At 46.0% G+C, this 27,464-nt stretch overlaps 1 protein-coding gene across 3 annotated transcripts in view; it reads right to left on the bottom strand.

The window, feature by feature from the left end:
* Positions 1 to 8,639: 8,639 nt before the first annotated feature.
* Positions 8,640 to 27,464, bottom strand: part of KAT14 (lysine acetyltransferase 14) — a gene marked incomplete at its 5' end in the record, with an annotated part of 40,566 nt that continues 21,741 nt past the window's right edge. For 2 of the 3 annotated variants that reach the window (XM_082669597.1, XM_082669599.1), the window contains 7 exons: positions 8,640 to 9,609; positions 11,588 to 11,778; positions 13,561 to 13,736; positions 14,640 to 14,776; positions 23,918 to 24,483; positions 24,598 to 25,017; positions 26,603 to 26,784. In XM_082669597.1, the coding sequence (XP_082525723.1) occupies positions 9,436 to 9,609; positions 11,588 to 11,778; positions 13,561 to 13,736; positions 14,640 to 14,776; positions 23,918 to 24,483; positions 24,598 to 25,017; positions 26,603 to 26,784 (1,846 nt within the window). In that variant the 3' untranslated portion in view covers positions 8,640 to 9,435. The remainder of the gene's footprint in view (positions 9,610 to 11,587; positions 11,779 to 13,560; positions 13,737 to 14,639; positions 14,777 to 23,917; positions 24,484 to 24,597; positions 25,018 to 26,602; positions 26,785 to 27,464) is intronic. The other variant, XM_082669598.1, reaches the window with a different exon arrangement.

The following is a 27,464-nucleotide window of genomic DNA, read 5'->3' as shown; positions in this document are numbered from 1 at the left end:
AGGGAAGCGGGGATCCTGGGATGGCCAGTCTGGGGAGACCAGGCCTTCGTCGACTAATGAGAGCAGATAAACGAGGGAACCAGGCCAAGGGCCCCAGAGGCAGAGAACAGATGTCCAATTCTTCCCTGCAGCCTGCTCTCCCAGGACTGGGGGAAAACAAGGACACGGGGTTGGCTGAGGACCAGGACCTACCTGCCTCTGAGTTGTTTTGTTTCTGTCTTGGTCCTTCCCTTCTCTTACCCCCTCCTCCACCTCCCTCCTTAATACCACACGAAGGGGAATTTTGAGGGACCCTCTCCACAAATTCCCCAGATGGGACCAGCCAGTTAGACTGGGTTGAGAATCACCACTTCAACTGCGGGAAGAACTCATATGAATAAATGATGAGAAACACCAAGATCTCCCTACTCCCTGGAGATTAATAGACAAAGGATGCAAACAATTTATAAAAGAAGGAATGCTACTAGGAAACAAACAATGGAAAATGTTCAACCACACTAATAATTTTTTAAATGGCAAATTACTGCCTATGTAAAAATTAGCAACAAGTAGTTCAAGTGATAATAATTAATCCTGGTAGTTTTGAGGTGAGACTGGTACCTTAACACATTAATGACAGTGTTGGCAATGACAAAGTGACAATGAAAATGTTCACATCTTTTGACTTAAGAATACCATTTCTGGGATCTAACCAGAAGAAAAACATCCAATCCCTGGCAAAAAACCTTAAGCACAAATGTGTTCACTGCAATGTTATATATAAAAGCAGGAATCTTAATGAGGAACACTAAAAGAATAAGAAAATAGAACCATTAAAGAATGGTCATGAAAACCATTTAGCAACTTGAAAAAAATGACTGTGATATAACATGAAACGACACAAGTAAGTAATCCCTAATCTATTTTCTGTCTCTATTAACCTGCCTTTCCTGGACATTTCATATAAAAGGAATCATACAACATGTGTTCTTTTGTCTGGCTTCTTTGAAATGCTTCAATTCGTGATGTTTCACCCCTGTTGTAGCATTTATCAGTGCTTGCTCCTTTTTACTGCTGGGTAGTACTCCACTGTACGCATCTATCACACTTGTTTATCCATTCATCAGCTGATGGTCACTTGGGCTGTTTCCACCTGGAGGCCATTGTGAATAATGCTGCAATTAATATTCATGTACAAGTCTTTGTGTGGATATATGTTTTCATTTCTCCTGAGAGGAACTGCTGAGTCATATGGTAATTCTACATTTAACATTTTGAAAAGCTGCCAGGCTGTTTTCCAACACGACTGTACCACTTTACATTCTCACCAGCAATGTATGGGGGCCCCGATTTCTGCATAGCCTTAGCCACATGATTATTTATGTCTTCTTGATTCTAGCCAGCTCTGTGAATATCATTTGAATTTCTCTAATGACTAATGATGCTGAGCATCTTTTCATATGCTTACTTGCTATTTGTATACCTTCTTCAGAGAACTGTCTAGTCAAATCATTTGCCCATTTTAATTGCAGTGCTTTTTAACACTTTATTTTTTAGAACAGTTTTAGGTTCACAGAAAAATTGAGCAGAAAGTACAGAGATTTCGCAAATATCCCTGCCCCCCATACACAGCCTCCCCCATTATCCACATCCCCCACCAAGGTGGTACCTTTGTTACAGGAGAACCTACACGGACACGTCACTGTCATCCAAACTCCATAGTTTACATTACATTTCATCCTTGGTGTTGTGCATACTATGGGTTTGGACAAATAAATAATGACATATATCCATTGTTATACCATTATGCTATCACACAGAGTATTTTCACCACCCTAAAAATCCTGTGTTCTGCCTGTTAATAATCCCACCCTCCCTCCCTAACCCCCAGAATCTGATCTTTCCCTGTCTGCAGTTTTATCTTTTCCAGAATGTCATATAATTGGAATCAGACAGTAAGCAGCCTTTCCAGACTGGCTTATTTCACTTAGTAATATGTATTTAAGGTTCCTCCATGTTTTTTCACGCTTGATAACTTGTTTCTTTTTAGTGCTGAAAAATATTCTGTTTTCTGGACATACCAGTTTATTCATTCACCTGCTGAAAGACATCTTGGTTGCTTCCAAGTTTTGGCAATTATGAAAAAAGGTTCATGTGCAGGTCTGTGTATAAACATACATTTTAACATCATTTGAGTAAATATGAGAAGATTGTTGGATCATGTGATAAGAGTATGTACGCCTATTTTTGTAAGATACTGCCAAACTGCCTTCCAAAGCAGCTGTACCATTTTGCCTTCTCACCAGCAATGAATGAGAGTTCCTGTTGCTTCACATCCTCGCCAGCATTTGGTGTTGTCAGAGTGGTGGATTTGAGCCATTCTAATAGATGTGTAGGAGCATCTCATTGTTTTCATTTTTATTTCCCTGATAACATGATGTGGAGCATTTTTTCACATGCTTGTTTGCTCTCCGTGTATCTTCTCTGGTGAAGTGTCTGTTGAGGGGTTTTCCTGTTTAAAAATCAGGTTGTTCATTTTCTTATTATTGAGTTTTAAGTCTTCTCTGTATATTTTGGATAACAGTCCTTTATCAGATGTGTGCTTTGCAAAGATTTTCTCTCAGTTCGTGGCTTGTCTTCTTAATTTCTTGACAGTACCCTTTCACACAGCAGAAGTTTTAATTTTAATGAAGTCCAGCTTAGAAAATCTTTCTTTCATGAATTGTGCCTTTGTAGAACCAACCAGGACCCTAAGGGGTCTTCCCTGGGACAGACCCTTCCCCCCACATCCTCTGCTTCAGCTCCTCTCTGAAGTACCCAAATAATAGTACCTGATGCACATTTCCTGAGTTGTTCTACAGATGCCAAAACCCCCACTAGATAGAAGAGGTTAACTACTTGATGACCATGAGTACACAGCCCCCCAGACCTACTACAGCCTAAAGACTGATCATGTGAACCCCTGTGACACCACCCTGTGACCTCACCATCAGCCAATCAGAGAAGATCACTTACCCTGGGACTCCCTTCCCTCACCTTACCTCTCAAAATGCTTTGCTGAAAACCATCGAGGAGTTCGTGTGCTTTGAGCATTAGCTATCCCGATTCCTTGTACAGCATGCTCTGCAATAAATGCTGCTCTTTCTTTCGCCACAAACTGGTGTCAGTTGTTTGGCTTTACTGCACGCTGGCGAGTGGACCCAAGTTTTGGCTTGGTAACATTTCATGTTGTATCTAAAAACTCATCACCATACCCTAGGTCATTTAGATTTTTTCCTATGTTAGCAGTTTTATATGATCCATTTTGAGTTAATTCTTGTGAAGGATGTAAGATCTGCGTCTAGATTTTTTTTTTTTCTGCACATGCATACCTAGCTGTTCCATTACTGTTCGTTGAAAAGATTATGTTTTCTCCACTGCATAGCCTTTGTTTCGTTGTCAAAGATCAGCTGGCCGTATTTATGGAAGTCTATTTCCGGGCCCCCTGTTCTGTTCCGTGTGTCTAGCTATCTGTTCTTCCACCAACTCCAGTGTCTTGATTACTGTAGCTTTAGAATATGTCTCAAAGTTGAGTAGTGTCAGTCCTCCAGTTTCATTCTTTTCCCTCAATATTGTGTTGGCTTTTCTGGGTCTTTTGGTTATAAACTTTAAAATCAGTTTGTCAATATCCACACAATAACTTGCTGGGATTTTGACTGAAATTGCTTTGAATCTATAGATCAAGCTGGCAAGAAATGACATCTTGACAATGTTGAGTCTTCCTGTGCATAAATATGGAACATTGCCTCATTTACTTAGTTCTTTGATTTCTTTCATCAGAGTTCTGTAGCTTCCCTCATATAGATCTTGTACATATTTTGTTAGATTTATACCTGCTAATGTAAATGGTATTGTTTTTAATTTCAAATTCCACTAATTCATTGCTGGCATATAGGAAAGTGACTGACTTTTGTATAAATAACCCCATATCCTGTAATCTTGCTATTCACCTGTTGTGTCCACTTTGGGGTCTTTTTTTTTTTTTTTTTTGCGGTACGCGGGCCTCTCACTGTTGTGGCCTCTCCCGTTGCAGAGCACAGGCTCCGGATGCGCAGGCTCAGGGGCCATGGCTCACGGGCCCAGCCACTCCGCGCCATGTGGGATCTTCCCAGACCAGGGCACAAACCTGTGTCCCCTGCATCGGCAGGCAGACTCTCAACCACTGTGCCACCAGGGAAGTCCTGGGGTCAACTTTTTTCAATTCTTTCAGATTCTCTACATAGACAACCATGTCATCTGCATACAAACAGTTTTATATCATCCTTCCCTATCTGTATACCTTTTATTTCATTTTCTTGCATTAGCCAGAACTTCCATTAGCTAGTATGATGTTAAAAGGAATGGTGAGAGAGGACACCCTTGTCTTGTTCCAGCTTAGCTGGAGAGCTTCTAGTTTCTAAGTATTCTAGTTTCTCACCGTTAAGTATGATGTTTAGATGTAGGTTTTTTGCATAAGTCCTTTATCAAGTTGAGGAAGTTCCCCTGTAATCCTACTTTGCCGAGAATTTTTATCATGAATGGGTATTGGATCCTGTCATGTATCATGTGATATGATCATGTGATTTTTATTCTTTAGCCTGTTGGTATGATTGCATTATTTGGAAACGGGTATTTGTTAAACTATGGTACATGCCTATAACAAAATATAATTCTATCATATATGATTTTTTAGAACATATGACAATGTGGAATGTTATCTGTGATCACCTAAAAAAAAAAAAACCCAAAAGTCGTGTATCTTATACAACAAGATATACAATATGATCACAGTTCATTTTAAAAACTAGTATATGAAAAAAAATACATGCAAGGGCATATGTATGTGCATAAGACAAAAGGCCTTGTAGGATTTATACCAAAATATCTAAAGCAATGGGCTATGCTGAGTTAGAGAAGCCTCTCTGGTAGCTGGTAACAAGCCAACGTGAAGTAAAGCAAAAAGGGTCATTTGACATGTAACGTCTAGAAAAGGCAAATCTATAGGGACAGAAAACAGACTGGTGGTCGTCCGGGCTGGGACAGGAGTGGGGACTGACTGCAAATGAGCACCAGGGGCCTCTCTGGCCCCATGTTCTACAACTGGATTGAGTGATAACTCCATAAATCTACTAAAAACCACTGAATTGTACACTTAAAATTGGTGAATTTTATACTATGCAAATTACACCTCCATAAAACTTTAAAAAGAAGGCGGGATGATTTACTATAAAATGGGATGGATGTAAGGGGAAGCCTTCCCCAATCCTGAGGGGGAGCCTCAGTCAGCCTCAGGGAGAGGCCTCACCAGAAATCTATCTGAAATTGTCTCAACCCTTCCTGTTCTCTAGACTGGCCCACAAACAAAATAAAAAACAAAAAACCGTGGCCACCTAGAGCTCCTGCATGCACTCTGGCTACGAGGAACGCCCTCACTGCCTTCCTAGCATGGATGAGGTGTCCACCAGCTACAGCCCACCCAGTTGCCCCAAAGGGGAACAATTCCAAGCTGGGCAGCTGCCCTCTGGGTGTCACAACTTCACAGGCTTTTCCATAATGACCCTTGTGGTTGACTATACTTTGGTGCTTGCCACCCCCCTCCCCTTGGGAACCACATATCCAGTATTTGTCCTTGTGAAGCGCTCCCTCCGGCGTGGTCTAGGAGTTCGGCCACGTCACTGGCTCCGGCTGATGGGTCAGCAGTAAGCACGATGCAAGCAGAGACTTGAGAAGCACTTGCAGTGGGGTCTGTCTTCCTGGAAAGTTGGAAGAATGTTCCTTCTTGGAACCCAGCTACCTCGCCATGAGGTGGTGTAAGCAGTCCCACGGGGAGGCAGGAAGAGAACTGAAGCCCCCCAGCCAGCACCCCAGCTGAGCTCCCAGATGACAGGGGCTGCCCCAGTGCCCCAGCCGGCACCACATGGAGAGAACCAGCCAGAAAACCCTCAGAAACCCAAGAGAAAAGAAACTGCTATGGTGTTAAGTGGCTAGAGTTTGTGGTGGTTCCTTATGTAGCACTAGGTAACACAGACATCCTTTGGCCTCTTGGTCACCAGAGAAGTCCTGGTGAGTGTTGAGAAGCGCCACCTGTAACACTGAGTGCCCGGCCCACCTGCCCAGGACACCCTGCTTTGCCCCTGGGGAGGCAGGAGCTCTTGCCAGCATCTAACTGAAGGGTGACAGACAGGCCCTCACTTAAGCTCAGGCCACTGCGGAACCCACTCTAAAAGCCGCTTCCTCAAGGAGATATGAACCTAGAAGGCCACGACGCATTGTCTGGATACTAAGACCAGGGGTGCAAAGTCTGAGTAGCAGGGTACTGACATATCTTCAGTGAACCTCTCCATAACACACGTACTTGCGAAGTGAACCCTGCCTGCCTTAACTAAAAGTTAACCTTGCCAGAAACGGGACTTATGTCCATGGTATTCCTGCCCGAGCGCCTACAGAACCTGAACAGGAGCAAAGAGCAGACACCCCCAAATCCTGGGACACTGTGCAAACCAACTAGCCAGGACGCTTCAGAAATGTCCACATTCACAAAGACTTGGGGACGGTTCCTGATCACAGGAGACAAAAGGAGCCTGACAGCTGAATGTGACCTGCAATCTTGATCTTCTTTTGCTATAAAGGGCAGTATTAGGACAATCAGTGAAATGTGAATTAGGTCTGTACATTAACAGCAAGAGATCAAGGTTAACTTCCCTGATTTTGTCACTGTACAGCAGTTAGGTAAGAACATTCCTAGCTTTTATTAAGGGTAAAGGGGGCACAGTATCTGCAACTTACTTTTAAATGGTTCAGAAAAAAGTGTGCATGTGCACACACACGTATGTGTACAGGGGGCACAAACGTGTGAAATGTTAACATTTAGGGAACTGGGATGAAGGGTACCTGGGAACTCTGTACTCTTTTGTAACTTCTCTGTCAAGACTGAAATTATGTCAAAATTAAAATAAAACATTTCTAAGATACTGTTTGGTGAGTCATTCCTTTTGAACCTTTGTTCCAACCACCCAGCTGGCTCCAGAAAGGTCTTCCCTCCAGTCTGAACAGGGCTAGTTACTGCTTTTTGGCTCACACACGCCTCTGAACATCTGATGAAGTTTCAGGCCCCTCCCCCAAAAAAACATTCAAACTCACACACACCTGCCTTTGCACACGACCACGAACCCTGACCTGGGAGCCCAGCAAGGAAAACATGGAAGGTCAGAGTGGGAAGCGAATCAGCTCTGAATCCAGGCCACCTGTCAGGGTCCAGGGGCTTTAGGCCCTGGGGAGAGTTCCTCCCCAACGTCACACACCCCGCAGGCAGGGAGGGGCCGGCGCCAGGACTGGGGTCCTGTCCTCTGCTTTCTGTCTGTGCGCCCTGGCACGGACTTACTCATCCTCTCAAGCCTACTTTCTCTTCCCTAAAATTGAGGCAACGGCACGACCACCTCATGGAGTCGCTGGGAGAATTCAGAGCTCAGGAACGGGGCTGACGTTTTTCCTACTCCTAGCACCTTGTACCTTGTCTACTCAGCGATGCCCACCCCCAAGCCCACCGGGCTGGGTGCTGGGTGCTGCTCAGGGCAGCCAGTGGCACAGCCAGGAGGCCCCGCCTCAGGCTTATGCCCCAGAGGCCCCAGTTGCCAGCAATTCTTGTTTTTCCTGATACCCTCTGAGATCAGGCCTTTGCTTTCCATCCCACTTGGAGCCCACTGCCTTTTGCTAGACATAACTTTGATTTAATGTAGCCTTTAGCCACATTCACTTTAACTAGAATACTAGACATTTTGGCCAAACGTGAACATACGAGCAGTATATCTGCTTTTCAGCCGCCACTCACCCTCACCTGGAAGTTCTCTCTCAAAATGACACGAACTATAGGGTGTCACTCAGAGTGCAGGTCGGTCTATCTTGAAGCCCTGGAGTTTCACTGCGGAGGAAAGTATGAGAGGGCAGGTCCATGGACACACACACACCCGGGGGCACATACGGGCTGGGGCTCAAACCGCCCGTCTCCCACGAGTGTCAGCTCTTCCTCGAGCTCTGGGGTGAAAAAATCCATCACTTTAGCCATAAAACAGACACACTAAGATAGTAGAATATAACATACCTGTAATCTTAAGAACCTAAACCTTAAAGGCCAAGCAGGCAGCAGGTGACAGCCGATCCCTCCCAGCCTGTTGGGGGTCCCCGCAGGGTCAGGTTGGGAAATGCTGATTTTGGAAGGGGAGAGGGTGAGGAGGAGCCCAGGAGACTCCTTTTTGGAGGCTGACCATCGCTGCTTTGATCCTGGCACCTGAGTGACTCGGCGTGTCCAGCCCGGGGCCTCATGCGGGAGAGGGGAAAGTGAGCCCCGATCCCAGCCAGGTTAACAGAGATAAGCGACAGGACAGCTGCAGACTCTCCCTGCAGGGGCGACACACATTCCCCTGGAACGAGGGCATTCAAGCTCCCTCTAAGCACAGCCTCCAGAACAGAGATGCTGTGGTCCACGGAATACCAATGCAAACTTTGAAATGTGCAGTTTTCTAGAGAGTGTTCAGCCTTTTTTGGATTCTCAAAGGGATTCATGTCCCCATAAGATAAGAACTACTGCTCTTAATTAAAAAGAGTTTGAAAGCAAACTGATGAGACTGAAGCTCTGGCCATGGGCTGTCACAAGGAAAGATTTTTATTTGAGAACATCGGATACTTCTGGAAATGTTCCTGCTAAATCCAAAAACACCTGACAGTCCAGCTCCAACACTCACAAACCCACCAACAGCCTCGTTCCGCAGACAAGACGGGACCGTCCATGGCCGGCTCCCCTCCCACCGCCGCTCGTCTCCATCCGGGGGCACAACTGAAATGCCAGGCCACTCAGCTACTCCAGCCACAGGAGGGGAGAACAGGATCCCGCCTCCCAGGCCAGGGCCCCGGTGGGGGATGCTCACGGGGGCACAGCTGAGGTGACGTCACACACAAACACCATGACCAAAGTCAGTGAGTGCCCGAGGGGTCCCCCTGGCTTCAGTGACAGCACAGCCAGGCTGGGACGGGCTGGCGTCCCCGTGTGATCATCTCACCACCCCAGGACAGCACAGTGCCTCTGAAGGAAGCACCGCAGGAACGCTTAACTGCGATCACACTTCTCACACTTTAAACGGGACAGAATCTCTCTCCCCAAGAACATCAGTTTGGACCTTCCTGGCTCAATAGGCTGTCGGGCAAAGGACAGCGCACCTGCCAGTCTTAGTTGACCGTGGAGTCCAAGGTGTGGGCAAAGGCCTGTCCAGAAAGGGCTGGACAGCGACTCAGCCGAAGGGGCACCCACTACTGACGCCACTGCCCACGCCGCTCTCAGCTCAGCTGAGATCAGAACCCGCGGTGAAGCGAGCACCTGCTGCTGGGGGTCTACTGACGGCCCTTCTCTGCGAGCATGTGTGCCCTCTGTGAAGAGGTGCACTCACATCAGCGTCGCAGCCGCAGGAAGAACGCGTGTTTACACTCCGCGCTCTCCAAGGGGTAATATTTATCGTAAAAATCTAAAACATATTCTTCAGTCTTGAATCCAAACTTCTGGTAGAGCAGCATAGCAGGGTTGCTCGCTGAGACGTGAAGGGTTACGTCCTTGCCCATGCAGGTCTGCCGAAAGAGTGGAAAAACACAAGGTGAAAATGAAAAAGCCGGAGGGAAAATGAGTGGGTGAAGTAACTTTTAAGTGTAGGCAGTCAGTTACAGAAACCAGAGACACTGGGGCCTGAAGCTGAGACACTGCAGCACCAGCAACAGCAGGAAACCCGACCCGTCTCTGCCGCCACCAAAACACTGCGCCGAAACGTTCAAGGCCAAGGAAACAGACGGTAAGCTGGGTGTGTTCTTTTTCTCTTTGGAGCAAAGAGCCAACAGGGATATTTTCACTGTCAATTGTTTTATATTCAATTGCATTTAAATACATCAAGCATATCAATACCAACATCACAACAATCTTGAAGAAAGAGAGGACAAGAGGAGACATTCTGCTTTTAAAAACCAGATGTCATCCTACAAGGGAATCGTAAAAATTCCCTGCCTAGACCTTCTAGAAAATGTTAAATTATGTAGCCAGATATGAAACATTAAGACTTCTGTTTAATTATACAACTTGAATACCTTATACAAACATTCTGAATCCCAAAGACACTCTCTCATCACTCCCAAACTTCTCAGAACTGAGGTTTCTGCATTTAGCATGGGCCTAATCCTAGGGGAAAAGAATGATGGCGTGCTCTGTCAAGTCTAGGCAAGTTCTTAGATTCTTTAATTAGCTACACAGAAGAAAGTACCCCGAAAGTCACATAAATTCAGAACTTGCTCTTTACTGAGGAGGCACTGAGATCCTGGACTTGATGAGTTCCTGAGATTTTACAATCCCAGGTCAAAGGCAGACAGATACCTTCTCTTCCCTGCTTCCCTCACATTCTGCATCCAAAGGCATTTTTAGGACAAGAACGAACGACAAGCACACCAAGGACGATAGTCCTCTTTACGCTGCAAGTTGGCACAATCCCAGCAGCCCCGTCGCCGAGCACAGCTGACCGTCTGGGTGGTACTGTGTCTGGGCCGGGGTTTATGGGCTGGCTGGGGGCCAGGCACCCACATACAAAGACGGACACTCCTCCTCCCAGCCAGGGAGCCTCAGTAAGGACCAGATGTGCCACCAGAACATCACCCCTGCCCTATCCACTGGCCCTTGCTGGTGAAGGAGGAGGCAGGAGCCCATGGCCATCCTACCAGGAGAGGGTGGACAGGGGGAGGTCGGCCCTGCGCACAGGGTGGGTGAAGGCAGGGTGTGTTGGGGATAATGGAGACAGCCTCACACTAACTGCCAAGAGAGGAGAGGAGAATGCAATTCCTCGATAGAGGGTTCTCAAGGTTCTCACCAACATCTGGGAATTACTGAGCAAGTTTCATTAAAAACTGGAAAAAAAAAAACAACACTGAATCATCTCCATCTTCTATTTAAAAAGAATCTTTCCCACGTGACACACAATGCTCCATACCCAATGGTTTCTAAATAAGCTACCAGATAAATTCTGGGGGAAAAAAAATCCTTGCATGTTTTTCTGGTGTTAGTATATAAATATATGGTCTATTTTCCTCAAAGGTGATACAGATATATCAAAGGATGAATTACCTAGAAGGTTCACAGCAACAATAAATTAAAAACAAGCAGCATTAACAGAATGCACATACCACTGACTGACAGGCTGGCTAAAATGTTTAAAAATACTTAAGAACTAAAAGTCACTTCTCACTTCCACTTCTCAGAGTCACCGCGGTGGTGATTCCAAGAGCAGCAGCAGTTACGATACGGACGGTACAAGTGCTTTAGGCTCCCACTTGTGGTACTTTCCTCATTTCATTTACTACACATGGTCACACACTGATTTCTTTGAAACCTGGGTCTGAGGAGTGACCCTCTTTTAGGGGGTGAAGGCTTCTCTCTGGGTGTTAATAACCTCGTGAGCGACACAGACCGGCTCCTCTTCACTGGCGTCGCCTGGCGCTGGCCTCCTCCTCCTCCAAGCCTTTCAAGGAAACCCAGAGGCAGGTGGGCAGACAGTGAGCAGAGACAACATACCTGAATCAGATGATAAATCATGAAAGTTGCAATCCCTGCTCTTCTCCACTCAGGATGGACAAACAGAAATGAAATGTACGCTTCGTTGTACTTCACATCGGGGACCATGAAGCCAAAGGCAATGATGACTTTCTTATAGAGGACGACGACACTGAAGTCCGGGTACTGCAGGCACTCGGACAGGTCAACACCTACGGAGAGAGGCCAGCAGGGTCAGCCCGGGCTCGGGGGCTAGTGAGCAACAGGCCACTCAGTCTGTGCTTTCAGCTGCATCTGCATGCTAAAACACCCATACTGGAGACAGAGACATTACCATAGACACCACACATTCAGATCATAAAAATAAAAAAGTGAATTTTAGAAAATATCAAAATTAGCATCGCCTGGTCTACGTACATATGTTAAAAGAAGAGAAGCAGGACAGGGTGGGTAGGAGAGAGCACACAAGCTCAGAACTGGACACACCTAGTGTTGCACTCAGCCTCCGGGGCTGTGAGTGCCAGCTGGCGCATCCCTAAGCGCCCCGCCTCGGTATCTGCCTTGGTTAAGATGAGAGATACCCAGATCCCAGGGGGCTGAGGAAAGATCCCGAGACCGCCCGTACACAGACAATTGACAAGCTCTTTAGTACAAATGCCACATTTTACAATAAAGGAGTAAAATATAACATAACTCCATGTTTAACGTTTGGAAGGCGCCCAGTGTAGGGGCAGGAAGTAGCAGACACTCCCAGAATGCTCCTTTCAGCCCCATCCCAGCCCCCACCACGTGCACTGTGACATCCTGACAAAATCTCATCCAGCTCCTAGAAGACACGTATTATTTCCTTTACATTCCAAAGCAGTGCAGTAGAATAGATCCACAAAGAACGTGTTTATATTTAGCAATGAAACTGTGTTCCTTTGATCGATGGCTTCAGAGACAATATGTTAAGGCTGATAAAATCACGAATCACATTGGATTTATTCTTATTTTCAAAGTCTGTGGTTGGGGTATTTGGCTTTTTTTTTTTTTTTTTGTGGTACACGGGCCTCTCACTGTTGTGGCCTCTCCCGTTGCAGAGTACAGGCTCCGGATGCGCAGGCTCAGCGGCCATGGCTCATGGGCCTAGCCGCTCCGCAGCATGTGGGATCTTCCCGGACCGGGGCACGAACCCATGTCCCCTGCATCGGCAGGCGGGCTCTCAACCACTATGCCACCAGGGAAGCCCAAGGGGTATTTGGCTTTTTAAAAAACAATTTTTGGGACTTCTCTGGTGGCGCAGTGGTTAAGAATCTGCCTGTCAATGCAGGGAACACGGGTTTGAGCCCTGGCCCGGGAAGATCCCACATGCCACTGAGACCATGTGCCACAACTACTGAGCCTGCACTCTACAGCCCGCGAGCCACAACTACTGAAGCCCATGCACCTAGAGCCTGTGCTCTGCAACAAGAGAAGCCACTGCAATGAGAAGCCCGCAAACCACAAACCACAATGAAGAGCAGCCCGTACGCGGCAACGAAGACCCAACACAGCCAGAAATAAATTAACAAAAATAAATAAATAAAAACAATTTTTGGCTGTGCTAACACTCTCAAAAGGACCAGCTAAATAAACAAAGCACACAGAATTATTACGCAAAAATCACAAGTGTCCAAATACACCCAAGCTATCAGCCTGTGTGGTACTGATGGACATTACCTAGGATCTAGACACATGTGGAAGCAAAAGAGGGTGAATCATTTATTCTGGAACCAGAGACAAACAGGGAAGAGGAACAAACAAAAACACTGTTTATTACTTTAACTGTTCGCTTCTTCTTGACCTTAGGAAAGAAAGAGATGTTTATATTTTAATATTTCTGAGTTAGTAGAAACAAACTGAATGAAATCATATAAGGTTTTGGGGGTCACACGACATACACTAATTTTAAAAATTGCTAAAATGAATGACACAGAAAATGGATCTGCCTAGTTCGGGAGGGGAGAACATACCAGGCCAGAAAAACTCCTGACACATGGAGTTTATCGTCGGGATGTGATTTGGCCGGACATAGCAGTAATCAAGAGGTGCGTCCGGCTCTGGCGTCCAGTGAGGGTCACTCCTGTGCAGGTGGGAACGAATCTGGGACAGCAGCTGCAGTTTGGGTGGCTTTGTTTCATAATCACGCCTCCAGAACCCAGAAAATAAACAAACTGAAGTCAAGAAAAATACCCATTATTCCCAGCCATTTGATTCACAAAACTCTTTGATCTGCTTGAAATTTTAAGTTAGTCTGCACTACTTTATATATGGCGGCTGACTTAACAGCTACATTTCTGGTATGAAATTTAAAATTCATTCTATCAATATTCGTCAGACCCAACCCCTCAGTACCTGCCAGGAACTCTACTAGTGCTGGTAAGCCTTGATGAACAGAATGGGGAAACAGAAACAGCAACCTAATTCAATGCTCTGAGTGCTGGGACACAGGACAGAGCCCAGGAGAGGAAGGCCCAACCCTGCCAGGACAGCTGGGGACCAGGAGCTGGAGGAGGCTCGCGTGCTGCTTCCCCGCGTCTGCCCGGGAGGGCGGGGCTGTGCCAGGAGGACTGCATGACTGGGGGCTGCAGAGCAAGCGTGGTCAGCAGAGACAACTATCAATCATGCACAGCCCAGTGCTGGCGCCTCTCCGGCCAGCTCGGCATCCAGGGCGCTGCCTACACAAGGAAACTCATCAGCAGTCCATATAGAGGCCCGACTGAGACATCATCCCATTTTTTCATTTCACAGACTAAATATATATACAACTTTGAAATTTAAAACAAAACAATAAGTATGATAATCATAATGAAATCTAACAGAGTTAACTTATCCTTGCCTTTTATGTTTCTTTCAAAGGACCATCCTTTCTGCAAAAATGTACAGTTGAAACAAGCCAAGGATGAGACTGGACACAGAGCACAGACTCGGTCCTTGCTGATGCCAGCTCACAGGTCTTGGTCTTTATTCGCTCCAATGGGGGAACAGAGCTTGAAAACCACAAACATTACTCCCCGCGACACACTCGACATCCCAGCTCTTCTCTGTATACCTGATGTAAGGCTTTAGGATCCGAGAAGTGTAAGGGCTGACAATGCTCTGGTCCACAGCCATATCTTCCGACCCCACCAAACGGTACAAAAACTTCGTGGTCTGGTGCCGAAATCCTTTCCTGGATGGCAAGGCAGTCTATGAGAAAGACATGTTAGTTATATAAAAATAAAATTACTCAAAGGATTGGTTTAATTTCCACAGATAAGTAGTACTTACAACATTTTTATGTGTCAGAAAGTAAGTCTTTCCACAGGATTTAACTGGAAAGCTCAAGGTTTAATACAAACTTCATAGGTACCTTCACCTAAAAATGGATATGAAAAACTAATCCCGGTTTAATAGTTTAAAAGCAAAATAATTTAAGAATTTTTAAAGTTTTGTAAAGATTTTAAAAGAGATTTAGACAGGTGAAATGCAGAATTGATCCCTGGATTTACAGCCTCTCCAGGTTTCATGTTGTCTATAAAGGCACAGTCAATCCACTCATCAAATGTTCAGCAGTCCAAGCATCAGGGGGGAGGGGTAACACACACAGGCTTCCTGTCTCATGAGTGGTCTCTGTTATCACAGGGCGTGGGGCTCAATCACTGCTGCATCTGTATGTGGATCTATTACAATATGTCTGTACCAAGTAAATCTGACAAAAGTAGGACTGATGCAGATTATCATCCCTAAAACACAGCATGAGCGGAGAGGCCCGACCAGAGGGTCAAGGGGGACGCAGTCCTGCTCCTCCAGAGGATGTCCCCACAGAAGGGATGCATATGTCTGCTCTCCAGACACTGCTGCTCCAGGGCCCTCGGTCATGTCGTAACAGAACATGAAAATTAGGGTTTTATAGCAAAGAGCTCAGATGGAAAGATTAAAAGGCACATTTATAAAGTGGTTTGCCAAGGGTTGGATGAAGTTTAGAAACCTGAGTTGTTTTTGTAGAAACAGCTTGCTCTTAGCATAGAAAATAACTTTGTTGGAAGAAGAGCAAGAATTCTTTCCTTAATAATTTGCTCTGATTACTTTCCCAAACCGGACACCAAAACTTTCAAAGGCCAACTCTGAAATTCTTCCAGGACTTTGCATTTCAAAGTGAAATTCAAAGTTGTGGTATACAGTTTCCAAATATGGCCCAATGCTTCCTCCTGTGCCTGAAGGTACAAGTGTCTCCCCATATGGAAAGGCGGAGCCAATGTCCCCTCCCCTGGAATCTGGCGAGCCTGGGACAGGCTGGACCAGTCAGAACATGGCATAAAGTAACATTCTGGGACTTCTGAGCCCAGGCCATAAGGGAGCCGGCGGCTTCCACTTCCTCCCTCCTCGAGCCCAGCTGCCACGGTGCCCAGGCGCAACCACTGAAGGGCTGGCGGCCACACGGAGACAGGCTCTGGAGGACCCAGCTCCCAGCTGAGTGGAGCCACAGGGTGCCCCTTCCTTCAGCACATGAAGGAGAAGAACACCCAGCTGAGCCAGTCAACCCACAGACTCAGAAGAAGAATTAAATAGTTACTGTTTTTTGTGTGTGTGTGGTACACGGGCCTCTCACTGTTGTGGCCTCTCCCGTTGCGGAGCACAGGCTCCGGACGCGCAGGCTCAGCAGCCATGGCTCACGGGCCCAGCCGCTTTGCGGCATGTGGGATCTTCCCGGACCGGGGCACGAACCCGTGTCCCCTGCATCGGCAGGCGGACTCCCAACCACTGCGCCACCAGGGAAGCCCAATAGTTACTGTTTTAAGCCACTAAGTTTGGGGCTGGTTTGTAATGCAGCAGAGATTACAGCAGCCCCTGAGCCCATGAAACAGCATCAGGTTAAATGGGAAGGTGAGGTCTATGAAAGACCTGGATGCACACAGTCCCCACCCCTTTCCTCTCCCTTGCTTCCACACCAGTTTAAACATCCTCAGCTTCTGCCTGGAACACTACTCTAGAATCTACTCCTGGTGAAGGTGCTGTGAAAACTGTTGAAATGACAACAAAGGACTTAGAATATTGCAACTTAGTTGACAAAGCAGCAGCTGCAGGGTTTAAGACGACTGACTCCAATTTTGAAAGAAGTTCTAACTGTGGATAAAATGCTATCCAACAGCACTTCATGCTACAGAGAAATTGTTCATGAAAGGAAGGGTCAATCAATAAGGCAGACTTCACTGTTGACTGATTTTAAGAAACTGCCACAGTCACTATGATCAGTCCACAGCCATCAACATCAAGGCAAGACTCTCCACCAGCAAAAAGATTACAATTCACTGAAGGCTCACATGATGGTTAGTATTTTTTAGGAATAAAGTATCTTTTTAAAAAAAGAATAAATTTATTTCTTTCATTTATTTTTATTTTTGGCTGCATTGGGTCTTCGTTGCGGCATGAAGGCTTTTCTCTATTTGTGGCAAGCAGGGGTTACTCTTTGTTGCGGTGCGCAGGCTTCTCACTGCGGTGGCTTCTCTTCTTGCAGAGCACGGGCTCTAGGCACACGGGCTTCAGTTGTTGTGGCGCACAGGCTTAGCCCTGCATCACGGCTTGAACCCGTGTCCCCTGCATTGGCAGGCAGATTCTTGACCACTGCACCTCCAGGGGAGCCCCAGGAATACAGGATCTTTTAATTAAGGGATATATATTGGATTTTTAGAGATAATACTATTACACACTTGTTAGACTACACATAACTTTTACATGCATTGGGAAACCAAAATATTCACGTGACTCTCTCTGTTGCAATATTTGCTTTAATGAAGTGGTCTGGAACTGAACCCGAAACATCTCTGAGGTCTGCCTGTAAGCACTCAACAAACAATGTTAAGGATAGGTCTCTTCAAAAAACCAAATGAAGAGATAAAGAAGTAATGGCGTCAACATTCATATTAGGAGTCCAGAAGGGGAGGAAAAAAATAAAGGAGGAATGTATTTAAAGAGCATGATGAGGAATTTCCCAAAATAAAGAAGCATGAGTTCCCCTTCGGGTTCCAGTCCTGCATGTAAGGAGCTCGGAAGTCCTCACTCCGCCATAACAAGGAAAAGGCTGCACAAGCTGCAAATCAACTCTTCTCCGACCCATCAGAGAAGTAAGGTCACAGGGCAAACCGTTGCCTCACAGACTGGAGACAGACAAGTGGATACAGAGGTTCACAACCTACTGGAGTAAGAAGCCTCGGGAAGCAGTGCCGGGAGGGGAAAACCTTACCTGCAATCGATGAACTGCTGGAGGCTCAGCGGGGACAAGTCTGAGAGAACAGAGACCAGGGAGGCCCCGCACTTGCGTGAGTTTTACCTCTAGGAGGCTCTACCAGGTGCTCACTGTGAAGATCAAAGAAAAATCCCCTCCTGCTGCCATTGGCAGTAGCTCATTTTGAACTGTCAGGGTATCTGTGCTCCTTAACAAGGCTGCCCTCGGGCGAAACTATTCTGCCAGAGCCTAACCTACCTGAGGGAAGGGAATAGCCAGCCCCTGCCCCCTCTAGCCACCCTGTCCCACCTAACGGGGGAGGAAAACTGAGAAGCCCTTGTGGAGTCTCAGCCCAGGGGCACACGCTCACTTAGAGACTGAGGACCAATCCGAGGACTGTAGAACACCTCCCCACCACATCACTAATGGCCTATTCCCACAGTGCCTTGTACCCAGGACACCATCCTTGGCTGTCAATTACAAGGCAAGCTAAAAGGTAAAAACACAGTTTGAAGAGACAGAAGCATCAGAACCAGACTCAGATATGGCAGAGATGCTGGAATTACTGAACTGGGAATAACTATGATTAGCACGTTAAGGGCTCTAATGAACAAAGTAGAGGTCATGAAAGAACAGATGGGTAATCTAAGCAGAGATGGAATTTCTAAGAAAGAATAAAAAAGAAATGTTAAGATTAAAACCACTGTAGCAGAAATGAAGAACGGCTTTGATGGGCTCACTGGGAGACCGGACGTGGCTGAGGAAAGACTTCCTGAGCTTGAGGACATGTCAACAGAAAAGCTGCCAAAACTGAAAAGCAAAGGGAAGAAAGACAGAACGGAACAGAATATCCAAAAACTGTGGTACAACTACAAAAGGTGTAATATATGCATAATGGGAATAGCAGAAGGAGGAAAAAGAAACAGAAGAAACACCTGAAGCAATAACAACTGAGAATTTCCTCAAGTTAATGAGACACCAAACCAAAACCACAGTCCCAAGGAGCTCATAGAATAAGGAGGATAAACGCCAAGAAGCATGTCAGACACGTGTAACTGAAAAAGAAGAGGTGCCAAGCAAGATAAATGAGAGCAAAAAACACTGGAAACGCATGAACACAAGTCAAGATCAAAAACAAAGGGAAAAATCGGAAAGCTACCAGGACATGGGACAATAAAAAAGGAGGCCACCTACAAAGAAACAAGAGTAAGCCTGACATTGTGGCTCCAGGAACGACACTACAGCAAGACGATGATGGAGTAATAATGCTAAAACGTTAAAAGAAAAAATGACAATTTTATATCCAACTATGTTAGCATTTAAATGCAAGAATGAAGTGAAGATCTTCTGAGGCATACTGGTTTAAAAATTAACCTCAGGGCTTCCCTGGTGGCGCAGTGGTTGAGAGTCCGCCTGCCGATGCAGGGGACACGGGTTCGTGCCCCGGTCCAGGAAGATCCCACATGCCGCAGAGCGGCTAGGCCCGTGAGCCATGGCTGCTGAGCCTGCATGTCCGGAGCCTGTGCTCCACAACGGAAGAGGCCACAACAGTGAGAGGCCTGCGTACAGCAAAAAAAAAAAAAAAAAAAAAAAAAAAACCTCAAAAAGACCGTATTTTAAAGAACTATCAGAGGAAGTACTCTAGCAAGAAGTTAACCCAGAAGAAGCAATGGGAAGTGAGACTGAGTGAATACTTTAGTGAGATTTACTGGTACCTACACAAGCAACACAAAAGAAAAAAGGCAAAGGAGAGCACGAAAAGGCATTTTTTTGTTTGCAGGGTGAAGAGCACATGATCATATTAAAAAATTAATAGAGAAAAATCAATACATGTCTTAAGTTAGGACCTATAAAAAGAATAAAAACAGAACATACAATTTTCTTTATAGAAAAGATTCAACATCAAATAGACTATTTTCTTTGACTAGACATAATATAATTTGACTAGAAATTTAATTTGACTAGATAATTTGACTAGAAATTAAATATAATTTGACTAGAAATTAAATCAATTACTAAAAGATACTGTAAAAATTCTCATGTATCTAAGAAAACTATGAGCTATTTACCACTAAATAACTCTTGGGTTAAAGAGGAAATGCTGAGAAAAATTACGAAACACAAAGTACTGACTGGATAAAAAAATCACATCATTTCAAAGGTCATGAGTCATGGCTAAAATATCATAGAGACAGTTATAGCTATGAATATACTGATCAGAAGACAAGAAAGAGAATGGATTGAACAAATGCATTTACGGCTGCTCCCCTATGTAACTGCATTAAAGTGATACTAAAATTCCAGGTTAAGATGGGGGATTAAACACAAACATCCAATTTTATTTCCTCCCAAAACCCAACTACAAGAAACAGACTTAAAAAAAAAAAAAAGACGAGCAGGCAAGAACAAAAAGATCAGGAGAAGAAACCAAAGTAACTGGGAAGCAGATGGACACAAAGTAGCAGATTTAAAGCCAAAATCCCAAGCTGGCTTTCAGTGAAGTGAGAACCGGCCCAACCTGTACTGCAGAATCCTCCTAAATTACGTAGATGGCAGCACCAGGTTCCTCTGGAAATGGGAAAAACTAAGGAGCAGGTAAAAGCTGTGGGTGGAGCAGGAAGGCCCCAAACCTCCAACCCCTCTCCCACCCTCAGGGTGGCTGCCCTCCCACAGGAGTCTGGGGCCCAGATCTACAGAAGGCCTAACCAGGCTCCGGACGGGCAGCTCACGTGGCACTGAAGGGTGAGGCCTGCACCAGCTGAAGGCTGAGACGCCCCTCTCCCGGTGGCCACGAGGGTCCCGAGACTGAGGAGTCTTCTACAGGGACTCTGACTGGCCTAAGGGCCTAAAGGAAGTAATACTGGGGGTTCTTGGCAGAGGACTGACTGGCCTAGAATTCCCGGTTCAACCTAGCTTTCCCGAAGACTCTGAAAGCACTGCTCCACTGCCGGCTTCCTTCCAGTATTGCTGTTAAGCTGGCGCTCAGCTTTACCCAGCGCTAGCTGGGGATTCTGGTTCTAAATTCAAGGCCTTTCAGACACACAAGGTCTCAACGTTTACTTCCCGGGCAGCTTTCCTCTGGAAGCCACTAGGATGTGCTTCACTAAAGAAGGGAGTAAACCTATGAAAAGGTAAAGATGGGGAGCAGGAAACAGGGGGTTCAATCCAGCAGAGGGGAAGATGGGGCTCCGGCGAGGGGAGATGCCAGGACCACGATGGCGGCCAGTACAGAGCAACAAGTGTGACTCAAGGGGCAGACATCCTGAGGCTACCGTCACTAAGCCTCTGCCCCACGGGACCGTCTTGTAAACCTGAGGAGGCTTGTCCGTGCTTAGCTTGGTTCACAACGCATGTGAGGCTCCCCTGCTCCCTCCACGGGCTCCCTGGGTCAGTGGAGGACACTTACCCCACAGATAACCGCCCTGACCTCTGACAAGCTGGAGGGAAGCACGGCAGCCCTGATGCAGGACAGGGACCCACCCCCCCGGGACCCACCCCCCGGCAACCCCGACCAGATTTCCGCACATTCCCTGGTACACACTGCAGCCTGCTGATGCTCAGACTCCCAGGACTCCTTAACGACCTTAGCCACCGACTTCCCCAGGAAGGGGTCACGTCACGGCAGCTGAAGCCAGAACACGACTGGACGAGTTTCCTGAGGCTGCCGTATCAACACTGCACAAACAGGGGGCCTTAAACAACAGAAATGTATGTATTCCTTCTCTCATTGTTCTGGAGGCCAGAAGCCAGCCATCAAGGTGCCAGCAGGGCCGTGGTCTCTCAGAAGCTCTGGGTGGCAATCTATTCCATGTCCTTCTCTTGGCTTCTGGCGTGGCTGGCAAGGCTTGCTGCCCCTTAGCTCTGCAGACACATCACTCTAAAAGCTGTAAAAGCTGCCTCAGTCATCACATGGCATGTCTCCTGTGTGTCTCTCCTCTTATAAGGACAGAAGTCACACTGGGTTAAGGGCCCAACCTACTCCAGTGTGACCTCAGCTTAACTACTTATACCTACAAAGGCCCTATCTCCACATGAGGTCACATTCACTGGCATCAGGGGTCAGGACTTCAATATACACTTTTGGGGACACAATTCAATCTACATCAGTGACCCAAAAAGCCCGTAAAGCTTATCTTCTCCTGGAAGCCTTCATCTAATAGCAGCAATTTCCTTGCACAGCTCCATCTGTGCTTCCTACTTAGTTTGCAAAACAAATAAACAAACAAAAAAACAACTAAAGTACATTGTTTAGGGATAAAGCCGTTAAAAAGGCAGAGGAATGATTAACACTGAAAGTCAGAAAGTAGCTCCCTCTGGGGGGAGCAAGCACTGCCCAGAAGGATCTTTAAAGTGTTTTTAATGCCCTGTGTCTTAACCCAGGAGCTAGATTCATAGTTATTTATCTTATTAACCTCTAAATTATATCCATATGTTCTATGCATTCTTCTATGGGTACGACGCATTTCACACTTTTAAAAATTAAGTATAGGGATTAAAAAGACAAACCTATGAGCACAAAGAAGAGGTGAGCAGATGACAGCAATGAAAGCATATGAGTAACTGGCAAGTGACTAAGACCAGGAGAGCCAAAACCTAAGGCAGGCTAGACTCTGGCGGCTCCAAAGAGATTCTGAGGCAGCCAAGGGTGGAAGCTCTGTCCTGAAAACAGGGAAATTCAGGTGAAGTTTAACAATGGCGTGGTCAGCTCCTGGTCCTCCCTATGAGGCTTCTAGGATGTAGGCAGGCAGGTTACTACTTCCCAGGAAAGGAAAGCTGGGAAATAGGGAAATAAAGAAAATTAAGGGGATCCAGCTACAGCAAGGGTCTTTGGCAAACTACAGACCCCACAGGCCAAATCCAGCCTGCTTTTGTAAATACATGTTATTGGCATACAGCGACGCCCATTCATCATGTATCATGTACGCTGCTCTCACACTGCACAGCAGGGCTGGCCTGCAAAGCCGCAGCTACTTACTATCTGACCCTTTACGGAAAAGGCTTGCAAATCTCTGGTCTAGAGTGTCCAATATCCAAACAAGAGGGGTGCTCTAAAGAGACAAACCAGAGAAAACAGAAGCTAGGAAATTCCAGAACTCAAGAAGGAGCGTTTCAGGGACTTCCCTGGTGGTCCAGTGGCTAAGACTCTGCACTCTCTATGCAGGGGGCCTGGGTTCAATCCCTGGTCAGGGAACTAGATCAAGCATATCATAACTAAAGATCCTGCATGTCACAAAGAAGATCCCACGTGCCACAACTAAGACCCAATGCAGCCAAATAAATAAATAAATATTATTTAAAAAAAAAAAAAAAAAAAAAGAAGGAGCATTTCAAATGGCAAGGCCCACAGATCAAAGGCCCAGCCCCAGGTAAGAAAAGCCCCACATGTGGAATCATCACTAGGTAATATCAGAACACTGGCAACAAAGACCGGACCCCACTAGTGTCCAAAGCAGCAGATAGGAAAATGTGCAAAGAGTCCAAACAGGCAATTCACAAACAACTAGGAAACAGGAAAAATGTTTAACTTCACCTGTCATCAAAGAAATGTAAATAAAAAACAAGGTTTCATTTTACAGCCATCAGATTAGCAAAACCAGTTAAAGGACGGTTAGTAGCAAACTCCACCAAAGATACAGGAGAGAAGCCGCCTTGCTCCTGCCGTGGGAAGACGGATTCCAGCACTTCTGGGTGGAATCAGCTGTTCCCGGGAGCGCTCACACACAGGCATCCTCTGGCCACGCTGACCCACACTAACCCCAGCTGCTCTTTCTGCAGGGTGTCACCTAACTACACAGATGTCCACGTGATTTCACTCCTGCTCAGCTCAGTGTCCAGTATGCTGTATGTCCTCAACAAACCTGTCCATCAAAGCCACGACCCAAACCATGTACAGCCACCCTCAGGGACTAAGAGATACAAAGAAAACATCTAGGTTCCTTCTGGAATCCCCAAAAGGAAAACAAAAATCCAAACTCAGATGTATGAAAGGATGTTCATATTGGACAAATAAAAAAAAATACAGCCCAGCCATTTTTGTACCTCTCTCCCTTGCTGTTTTCTTCCACATGCCCACGTGCTCCTTGGAGCTGTGGCCCCAGGAGTTGGAGAGCGAGGCCAACACTTACCTGGTACCGGTCAAGGATTCTGAAGTCCTGACAGGTCGTCCTATACATGGCTTGTCCAGTTGGAAGCCTGGAAACTCCTTCTTTGGCCCCATAAATCCCGTCCACTAACAGAAGCGCGGCATTCACAACCTGATCCAGGTCAAAGAGCGGCAGCCCCCGGTCCCTCTTCGCCTGCCGGACAATCAGCTTCCGCTTCAGCCGCCGGGCCTCCGGGGTCATGGCCACGGCCCCAGGACAGGCTTCCAGCCGCTTGAGGAGCAGCTTCTCCTCGTAGATGCTCACAGGGGTGAACCTGGGCCCTTTGGGCTTCCGGTCCTTCTCCAGCACGGGCTTCCTTTTCTCTCGAGCCCTTGTTTGCAAGGACGTGTTGGAGTCTGTGTCCTCGCTGTCGATGTCCATCCTGTCGGGCTTCTCCTCCTCACTCTCCACCTCCTGCTTGATCTGCTCAGGGGCTCTGACCTTCTTCCTGCCTCCAACCCCTGGCCCCGAGGCAGCCGAGCCGGGAGGGGGTGGGAGGTACTCCATCCCAGGGTCGATGACACCATCGCCTTCCATCTCATCGTCATCTGCGCAGAGCAGAAAGCAGGAGGGGAATGCAGACCCACCGCCCACAGGGACAGCGCACACACTGCCATCAGAGCCACACACAACCCAAGAGACCCGAGGACGGGCCGTCTTACCGTGAAACAAGGCTTGTGGCGGCATCACGTCTGGAATCAGATCGGCTTCTGAGAGCAGGCTGGGCGTGGCTGAGTGAGAGGCAGGGGTCCCAGGGGCAGAGAAATCCAGAGACGGGGAAGGAGATGGGCTTGTCAGCGGGGTGCGGTCAGAGGAGCTCAGGGACGAGAAGTCGATCACTTCTCCTTTTTCCAGAATCACATCCGGCCTACGTCCTCGGCTGATGAACTTCACAGGCGTCGAGGAGGTGCTGCGGTCAAGAAAGCCAGCCGCCTCTTTCTGGGCTCTCCGGATGTCCTTCGCTTCCTGAGTGCGAGACCTTTTCTCTTTCAATTCCATGGCAGATTCCACAGGATTCCGACTCACCCGCTTTCTAAGTCCCTCGACAGTAATGATGGGATCTAAAGTTGGTTTCGAGGCTGCTGGAAAAGAATAAATATCTAAATTTTTTAATAGCTATTCAATGTTAGCTTCTTCTTCTACCTTACTGTGACTCTACTTCCATGTTTGAAAGAGATAAATGTTCAATGAATGCCCTAAACTAAGATTTAGATTTCTCTTAACCAGGAAAAAGGAATTATAATGCAAACATAAACACTTCTGCACCATCTTTCTCCTACTGGAATTGGTAAACGTTAAAAGTTTGATAATGCTCAGAGAGTGTAGGGGGAAAATGGATAGTTCATGCCTTTTTGATAGGGCATAAATTTTATTACAACTTTTTGGAGGGTAATTTGGCAATATGATTAAAATTCTGAATAAATATGCCCTTTGATACAGCAACCTATTTCCAGGAATTTATCACAAAAAACTGGCAAATGTGTGTAATTACAGTATTGTTTAAATACCAAAAAAGGACAGAAATAACCAAAATGTCCATCAACAGGATAAAGGTTTAATAAATTATCACACAGCCATTCAATGGAATGCAATGAAATAAAAGAAAATAGGGTAGATCTACATGTACTGTTATGGGAAGATGTCCAATGTACACTGGTAAGTGGGGAAAAAAATGGAGAACAAGTAATATAGTATGAATCAGTTTATGGGGGTTTTTTTAGTAAAAAAAAATGCTTCAATATGCAGAGAGCACTTCTGAAAGCTTCACAAGAGACAGCAGTGGCTCCGCTGGAGTGAATCTGCAGGCAGGGTGGGCATGTGGGGAACTTTCAGACTTTACACCTTCAATGCTATGAGATTTGTTTCCAATTATATTTTGAAAACTTTAAAAGGTCATTAAAAATTTTTCAGATAAAAAAATCAGATCAATGTGTGATATAAGGAGCTACTGTTAATTTTTTACAAGTGTGAAAATGGCATTATGGTTAGGCTACAAAAGAGAGTCCTTATGGATAAGAGATAAATCATGAAATATTTAAGAAGGAAGTGCTGATGCCTGGAAGTTGCTTCTAAATAATCTGAGGGTGGGGATGTGTGGAGGGTTGAGAGAAAGGACCCAGGGGCCAAGATAAAATGAGATTGGGACGTCCCAGGTGGTCCAGTGGTTAAGAATCCACCTTCCAATGCAGGGGACGAGGGTTTGATTCCTGGTTGGGGAACTAAGATCCCACATGCTGAGGAGGAACTAAGACCCGCAACTAAGACCCAACACAGCCTAATAAATAAATAAATATTTAAAACAAAAAAACAAAAAAACCAAGACTGCCAGTGTTAACTGCTGAAGTAAAGACAAAGGAACCAGGGGATTCGCTATAGTACTTCACTATATTACTTCACATTTGTATATTTAAAATTTTCCATACTAAAAAGATTAAAACCATAAATAAACAGATTGAAAATAGAGAACCTTTCAGATACTAAAGGAAATTTATTAAACTGGTAACTTGATTAGGCAGTTATAAAACATTTTTTGTATAATATTTATTTACGGCATAAAAAACTGTGTTAGAATAAAACTGTGGGGCAGAGCAGCTCCGGGGAGGCAAGGGCTCCGTGCCTAGTCAAAGCGGATTGTCTACACTGGCACCTCTCAGCTCACGACAGTACCTTTCACTTTCAGAGTGGAGATGGACAGCTTCTCTCCCTCGGGTTTCAGGGTAGGGGGCCTGTTGTGGACGAGCTTCCACCATCCCGGTTCTCCAAATTCCTGAGCTCCCGAGCGGAAGTACATGGGGCTCCCCACGCTAAGGCAGCCCGCCACCGTGCTCCACCAGGTGGAGGTCTTTTTCCTGGAGAGTCCAAGAATTTAAAAATTATTGGCTTTTCAACTCTATCCTTACATAGACAGTGCAGTCTCTGCCTCCAAGTCTGTGATAGGCTATGGAACTTCCCCTCTTTGAAGGAACAGAGCACAATGGATAAGGGAGAGGCTCGGGGTTCTGCGTGGCTTCAAATCCCAGCTCCACCACCTTCTAGCTGCCTCAGTTTCTTCATCTTTAAAATTAGGATAATAGAATGTGCAAGACTGCTGTGGCGATTAAATGAAGTTAATTCAAACAAAGCTCATAAAACACTTCTTATCCATGATTATGGAGTTCTACAGGCTAATTTTATTTAACTTGAGCTGCTTTTATGTATGAGTTAAACACAACTCTCAGGAAAGAAAGCAGGAGAGTCATTAGCCCTGGTAAACAGTTCATTTTACCCATGGAGGAGGATGCATCCCTCAGTCTGCTACTTGCCTTCGCATAGTAGAGTAGGAATAAAACTATATGGTATGTCCCACAAACACAGAGTTGAACCTTGGGGGAATTACCAACTCTGACCAAACCCCCCCAAAATACAGCAAGCGTTTCAAAATAACTACACAACAGTGTATACAACAAAAATTTTAAATGATATGTAAAACGTCAACTATTCAGGTTCCTGTTAAAAGTGATTTTTAAGGAAACTGTTCTATTTCCACCTT

The sequence above is a fragment of the Grampus griseus genome, assembly GCF_964374135.1.
Source record: "Grampus griseus genome assembly, chromosome: 14".
Classification (NCBI taxonomy): Eukaryota; Metazoa; Chordata; class Mammalia; order Artiodactyla; family Delphinidae; genus Grampus; species Grampus griseus.
This window is presented reverse-complemented; position numbering and strand designations above follow the sequence as displayed.